We start from the raw sequence: 7531 nt of genomic DNA on the forward strand, positions 1-7531 counted from the left end.
CCACCGTTATCACAATGTCATCAAGTCAAGAGTCACTAACAGAATGATACTGCACAGACTGGAAAGATGGCACAGGCGCCTTCAGCTGATTGGCATCTGGATTCTAGCCTTTGCTTTTGCCCTACCAGTATTTTTTACTCAAAGGCTCAAAGACAAGGATGGACTGCAAAGATGTCATAGGAAAATGGAGTCACAGTCTGTAGAAGTGACTGTTTTGCTTTTTGAGATCCTGTTGGGGTTTGTCATTCCCTTTTTGACAATGTTGACATTTTATCTATGGCTGCACATAGGGTTGAGACAAAAAGCCAAGAGCTCCAGTCTAACTAGAGCTCCACAGGACCAGGAACCCAGAAACTAGGGGATAAACGTTAGGACTTACAAGAAGAGACTTGTGATCAGCATCGTTGTGGCTTTCTTTCTGTTTTGGACTCCTGTGCACATTATCAATGTGATTGATATAGTCGCTACTCTGACTAAAACATCTAATCCAGATGTTCATTCCCAACTGAAGTCCTTTCGCCGAGTATATGGTGATACAAACAAAACTCTGGCTTTGCTAAACTGCTGTCTGAATCCTTTTCTTTGTTTTCTTTTCAAGAAATGTCATAAAGTGTACTAAGTAGAACCCATATTTGTTTCACAGTTGCATATTCAAATAATTATTTTTAAGTTGTAAATCTTGTTTGCTGATTTGGGATCAGTTTGTTTTAAAAAATGTCTTTGTTGTAAAAAGCTGCATTAATGCAATTCTGAAATCTGTGATCTGCCAAATGATCATCTATGTGAATGAATAAATGCTTGCCATAATCATAAACACACTGGTTAATGTCTTATGCACAAATTTAAAAAATTTAAAATCATTTAAATAATTGTAAATGTTTTCAATGCATTTCTGGTATGAAAAATTGCCATTTCAATCTTTAGAAAGATGAAAAACATTTAAAATCATTTATACAAACAACCCTGTAATGAATTTGGTAGCTGCTGACAGCAGTATTATTAGCCCATATTATTTGAATGTCCACGCAGTATAGATGATGCACATTTAGCTACAGTATACGGTTATGTTCCAGCTTGTTTCCTTCCTCTTTTTTTTACAGTAATAGTATACTTTATTTGCAGCTATAGTGTCTTATAAATGCTGTCCCACTATCATACTGGCAGGCAGATGTTTTATAGGTCTTATGTCTTCATAATGGAACCATAAGCGAATGGGACACTGAACACCATTGCACATTAACCGGGTGCTAAATGCTAAAACAGAAACGGGAACGGAAACACTGTGCATGGTTGTTTGACCACTTTGTTTAGTTTCAGATGAGTACCAGACATGTGATTGGCATGATGATCAGTTTGCTTTGTTCAAATCGTTCTCAATGTAATACAGATGTGAATTGACAATGTATGAAAATGTATTAAATGTATATGTTTTAAATTAACTTGTATCACTAAATAACATGATTAATAGCAAGATGGACTGGAATTTTTTTAATGAAAATATATTAAACATATATTTCCAGTTATGCAATTTACAGTAACATATGTCAATATCATTCAAATCCTTGAACACAGACTTGAGAACAGAATAACAGTACAACATATATCAGGTCTCCGTTTGGCTTAAATGCTTCTTTTTTCTTTCTTTTTTTTTTCAACTGGATAAGGATTTTGATTATATGCACAACAACATGTTGCAGTACTTAAAAAGTTTAATAAATTTAATTAAACTACTTTTCTGACATATTCTTAAATTTAGAATACAACCAACAGGGAGCTCGAAGACAGGGCGAGGGAAGTTGAGGCAGGTGGTTCAGGTCTCCATTCAGAAACAGATGCAATGGAGGAAGAGTTTTACACAAGCTGGTTTTGGATATAGTATATTTGTGCACTGAACGCCTCAGTCTGTGTTGGATGAGGTGTGATATCTGAGAGACAAAGGATAGAAATAAAATCAGGGACTCTCAGGATGTTGTTGCCACAATGCACCTGTCCAGCAGGAAGTGGCACTACAGTGGAGGTCAAATGATGCTGAAGGACTAAATATTCGCTCTTCTTATGAACATAATCAGATCTCAAATAATGACATATGTTATCAAACTAGCCTAAAACATGTCAGAGAGGCGCAGCCATGAGCAGGCATTTGAGAGCTTACAGGCAGGGTATATTTCATGAAATCTTTGCAAAAATTTCACAAGTAGTCCAAACTGGATGATGTGTTCTTCACCGCTTTTTGTTGCTTTGCATTGTTAAATATGTGTAAATAAGACACCTGAACTCTCACAGTAAATAAGAAGAATGTCTCATGTCTGCCAATAGGCTCACTCCCAGCATGCTTTGCATTCAGCCTCTTTGAACAACAGCAACAGCAAAAGGATAAATGTTAAATGCCATTTTTGCTTCCAACAGGCACAATTCATTAAAAAAGCCTCCATTGTTGATCTTCTGTGGAAATGGTTGTACTTCTACATACACGTTTAAAACCTTAAACACCTTAAGTCAGTATCTCATAATATTAATGATGACAATTATAATAATCAGAGCAATAATTACAGTTTAGCTATAATAATGCATAATGTCTTAAATCTACTCTTTAGATATTTTCCTTCTCTTTCTCCTCCCTTGTTCAAAAAGATCCTCAACCGTCTGCATTTGCCCCATTACACTGTCCCCAACATACAGCAACTTAAATATTTACAATGATTCATTTACAACCAATGGCTCTGCCCATTCATCAGCTTGTCCTTTTTGGAGATTAAAAGCTCGTGGCATAGGGTACATTTGTCCAGTGAGTTTAAAACAGGCTCTGTGCCTGTACTGTCCCGGGGCGCGTTCACCCCTGCACTCACATGGCCAGTAGCTGATTGAGTGCCATGCGGAACTGCTGGGTGCAGCCAGCGAGCTCCCGCACCCTCTCTGTCATGTCTCTTGCAGCCCCTGGCGAGGGGTACTGCAGGGCTGCTGTCTTGGTGCTGACCACAATGTCTTTGAGCTTTTCGCATAGTGTGTTGCTGTGCTGGGCCACCCTGGTGCGAACCTCAGGAGACCTGGCTTGCCTGGAGAGCGTGTCTCCAATGAAGACGAGCTTGTGAGCGCTGAGGATGACGAATTTGCTGTGGGCGACGAAGATTTTGGGCGGCTGGTTGTTGTTGATGGAGGAGTAGAACGCGTCGATGGCGTTGGTGAGCGTGGTGATGTTGGCCTCGCACTGCTCCATGTAAAAGAGCAGCAGCTGCCGGTCGCCCATGCACAGCTTACTGCGCGGCGTCTGCGGGTAGTGAGAGGGCGGAGTCCAGGCCGAAATATCATTGTTGATTGGTCGGGAGACCTCCTGCTCCAGTCGTTCAAACTGCTTCAGCTGTTGGGGACATGAGCGAGTAATATTGTATTTAATAGACAAACAAAAATACTGTTGTAAAAAGTGTTACATTGCATATATATACAAATAAAATATTACATATTATTTAATAATTTATTTGTTTACGTATGTATTTATATGACGTATATAAATTATTATATTTAAAAAAAAAATAGAATAATGCACAACTACATGTGGCTTTGAAAGGCATCATGAAGTATATAAATAAATTGATATAAATAATTTACAAATTTATAATAAATGTAAATACATTTATATAAATACCATGATGCCTGCCATATTTCTGCCATATTTGAGGGCTTTAATTTGTGTTCTGTGATAATTGCATTTATTGGTGTTATTTTATTAGATGGATTTCTAAATTGTTAAACTCCCTCGACAAAATGATATTGTGTCACTTTGTAGAGAGTTCTGTGAATAAGGTGTTATAGTCTCATATACCTGTTGCTGTTCCAGCAGAGTCTTATTGTGTTTGATGCTCCCTTTTTCCAACAGCTGTCTTTGGATCTTTTCAAACTCTTCTTTACCCTAAAATAGAAAATGAAAATACGTTTTGTAATTAATAAATAGTTTACTGTCTATGGATAGGTGGGTAGACAATTGTAATGCATGTTAAAAATTTAAGTCACAACTTTAAAGCAAAAAAGTACAAGATCAGGTTAAATTACTTGTGCATAAGCAAAAAAATTTTTACGAAGCCACAATCAACATACAACTGTTCCCACTGTTTTTAAATAAACAAAATTGAATCCCATCCATTGAGTTCCTTCAATTCAATTAATGTGCACTGAAAAAATGTCAATTTAGTCCACCAGGGGGCAATGTAATATCACTGTGAAACTCGACACATTTTCAGCTGTGGAAAATATTACTGTACAGAAATCCTATGCCCATTCAAACATGCCCCCTCTGATTTGTGAGCTAAAAGGATTTTTAAATGCAACTTAAAACAATATATCTCTCTGATATTTAAATTGCACAATTATTGTAGATAAAAAAAGTGTTTGTCTAAAACACTGTGGTAGAAATGAGCAAATATGGTCAGCCCAACTGAGTCATAGCTTTCACAAAACTATTAAAAATAAAATAAAATACTATATAATATAATATATTATATAACATAGTTTTTATAATTTAAATTATACAGTTTATAATAAAATCATACAATGATATATACTAAAAATAATATATAATAAATAAAATGTATAAAAAAATAAACTATATACCAGGGCCTGTTTGCGTTGCAATACTGAATAAACTAAGCAAGTTTTTTTTTTATTTTATTTTATTTTTTCGTATTTTCTTGTTTTGCCTAGGGCCCCAAATAAGCCAGGACTGCTAATGAAAAAAACATATGCATGACCTGACTAAAAGATGAAGAAATATCTGTGTGACTGAACAAAATTCATCTTGTCTGCTCAGTTTCACTGGAAGTGTTGACAGAACCACACAGCAGATGTGCAACAGCTTGTGCTAAAGGAAGATGTATGTGGGCTTTAAGGAAAAGCAGGTCTGCACATGCAGTCATAGTGATTGATGAAAAGGCCTGAGGCTTGACACATTGGGGATTACAGGCAGAGCCCACATAAAGATGCATGTAGTCCATTGATTATATCAGTGACTGAGAACATACACCTGGATACTGTTCTCAAAAAGAAACAAATTAATATTTTGCAATGACTTTATATTTAGCGTACCTGTAAATGGACATAGTCGTAATCCTCCATCCAACCCTCCTCTGTTGTCTCGTACGGCCTGTCTGCAGTCTCTTCCTCGGCTGAGAATTTGGGAGGGGAGGGTAATGGGCGGGACTGGATGTTAGCACGTTCAGGTGTGCCTGACTGATAGGCTGAGATGTTGTTGTTGTTCGTCAGCTGACCCAGCATGTCACCAGTATGAGGTACAGGCGGCAACGGCAGTTGCTGCTGTTTGTTTGTCCGTTTGAAGAGCAAAGAGGCATTGCCATGGAGAAACGATGCTAACTGCTTGGTGTCGTCGGGCACGCCACGGGCACACATGACCAGCCGGTCTAGGTCGTCCCCACCGGTGCCTGTAGAAGGTGCCATCAGAGCCGCGGGAGACCAGCCCAAGGAGTCCAGCGCCTGACTGTACCTCACCAGACCTTGGAAGGTCTCCTCCATCTTCTGCACCTGCTTGCTGAGCTTGGTCTGCAGTGTACGGTCGGTGGCCTGGGTGGCGTTGACTACGGCACCTCTGGCGAACTCCAGCAGGTCCCTGACAGCCACACGAATGCGGTCCACGGCCTGTCGGATGGCAGGGAGGTTGGACTCCATCTGAGTGGGGCTGCGCCAGTTCCCACTGATGAATGACATGAGGAGGGACACTGAGCTCTCCACGGCCTGTTGATGACGGGACAGTCGTTCCATGGCCTGGTCTAGATCCAGGAGCAGCAGGCGGCCGGGCCCGGAAGATTCCCGCACCGGCACCATGTCTAAAGAGGACGTTGAGAGGTTGCTGCGGGTGCTTCCCGTGCTGGACGCCGACAGGCGTTTGAAGCTCACAGTGAGCTCCTCGGTGGCCGCTGCGTCACGCACCACCTGCGGAGGCACATCGTACACGTAGTCGCCTGATTCTTCACCCGCTGGTCGCTCGCGGGGGAAGTCATACACATCTGCATGATGGTGGTCCTGTGGGCTGCCCTTTCGCAGACTGGCAGGGATGTCATAAATCTCCTGGCCCTCAGGCTGCCGTTTTCCTATTAGCTGAGGAGGAGGAACATCATAGACATCCTCTGGTATGGGAGGCTCGGGACCGCCTGGGATCTGAGATAGATAGGCCTGGTTTTGATTCTCCAGACTCTTCATCTTGGCAAAGTGAGGAGGAACGTCGTATGTTTCCTCCCTGATTGGACCATCTGGAACATCTTTGCTGACAGATGGAGGAATGTCATACACCTGTAAAGAGAAATAATGTGTTTACCAAAACTAGCCTTGTATGATCATAACTGAACTCATTAGGGATGCACCGATATTAAAATTCTGGCCAATACAATCATTTTAAATGATAAAGTGAATTTAGGCATCACAACATTATAATATTATGTTTAATAAATATTAAAATGTTAAAAATGGATATGCATTTTGAAATTTGCTAAAGACATTTAACAGTGCTATTAAATTATTAGTGTTTTTAAAGATCAACTTAAAGTAAGCTTTAGAAGGTGATATATCCAAATAATCAACGTTGTTCTATTTTCCCTGATTTTCATATCCATGTATTCGTTTATGATTTATTTATTGTTTTTTTTTTTATTTTGTGTGTATGCTTATATTAATCCTCATTATATATTCATATTCAAATACTGTTACTCATTTATGTATTTTTTTATTTTTTTTATGTATATTCACTGCCCGAGTAATGATGTTTTTCAGAACTAGTCATTAACGGTACTAGATGTTCTTTTCTAGAAACTGTGTTTTTGAATATGTAAAATATGATATTTAAAAGTGCTTATTTTGCTATATTTTTTCTAAGGTTGTGGACACTATGTCTAACCACACATCTATTTTTAACCGCATCATTTGACTGTTCACGATGACCTAGCCTAACCTGACCCATAGTCGATACAACAACATATGATAGAATGGATAAGTATATGGAGTAGAGGTCGACCGACGGGTTTTTCACTGGCCGATGCCGATATTTAGAAATCAGGGCAGCCGATGGCCGATATATGATGCAGATTTTTTGGGCCGATTTTCTTTTTTTCCCCCATTCATTTCATAAAAGTGAGTTTGAGCAAATGATTATTGCAGGGTACAAGATAGTAATGGTAGTAGTAGCCCAATTTAGAGTAATAATACATGGCTCAAAACTTAAGCACCTTCTCAAAACAGTTCTGAAGGATGCTTTTTGTTTATCTTTGCTGACAGACACCAGTGTTTCCCACAGACTGCAAATGAATTCTCTGCCAGCAGGAGGCGCGTTGGGATCTGGAGATATAGCGGTTTCCCTGGTAACGGCTGTAATCAAATAAGCGCTGCTCACAAACGCTACTTTGAAAGACGAAATGAAAATGACATAGAAGCTACACATTTCATGAGGAAAGTTAACGTGCACGTTATAATCAGGCCATAAGTTTCGTCTGAATTGAACGTGTTTCTACTTTCACATGCAAATGACTTGTTGCACTTA

The 7531-nt window shown here is 39.3% G+C and overlaps 1 protein-coding gene across 1 annotated transcript in view; it reads right to left on the bottom strand.

The window, feature by feature from the left end:
- Positions 1-1457: 1457 nt before the first annotated feature.
- The window catches only part of LOC107726155 (BCAR1 scaffold protein, Cas family member), a 99990-nt gene continuing 93916 nt past the window's right edge, over positions 1458-7531 (bottom strand). The window contains exons 5-7 of the mRNA XM_016535668.1: positions 5074-6291; positions 3818-3904; positions 1458-3355 (exon numbers count right to left, since the gene is read on the bottom strand). Coding sequence (XP_016391154.1) covers positions 2843-3355; positions 3818-3904; positions 5074-6291 — 1818 coding nt within the window. The 3' untranslated portion in view covers positions 1458-2842. The remainder of the gene's footprint in view (positions 3356-3817; positions 3905-5073; positions 6292-7531) is intronic.

This window comes from Sinocyclocheilus rhinocerous, unplaced genomic scaffold (assembly GCF_001515625.1).
Source record: "Sinocyclocheilus rhinocerous isolate Xijiao unplaced genomic scaffold, SAMN03320098_v1.1 scaffold553, whole genome shotgun sequence".
Classification (NCBI taxonomy): Eukaryota; Metazoa; Chordata; class Actinopteri; order Cypriniformes; family Cyprinidae; genus Sinocyclocheilus; species Sinocyclocheilus rhinocerous.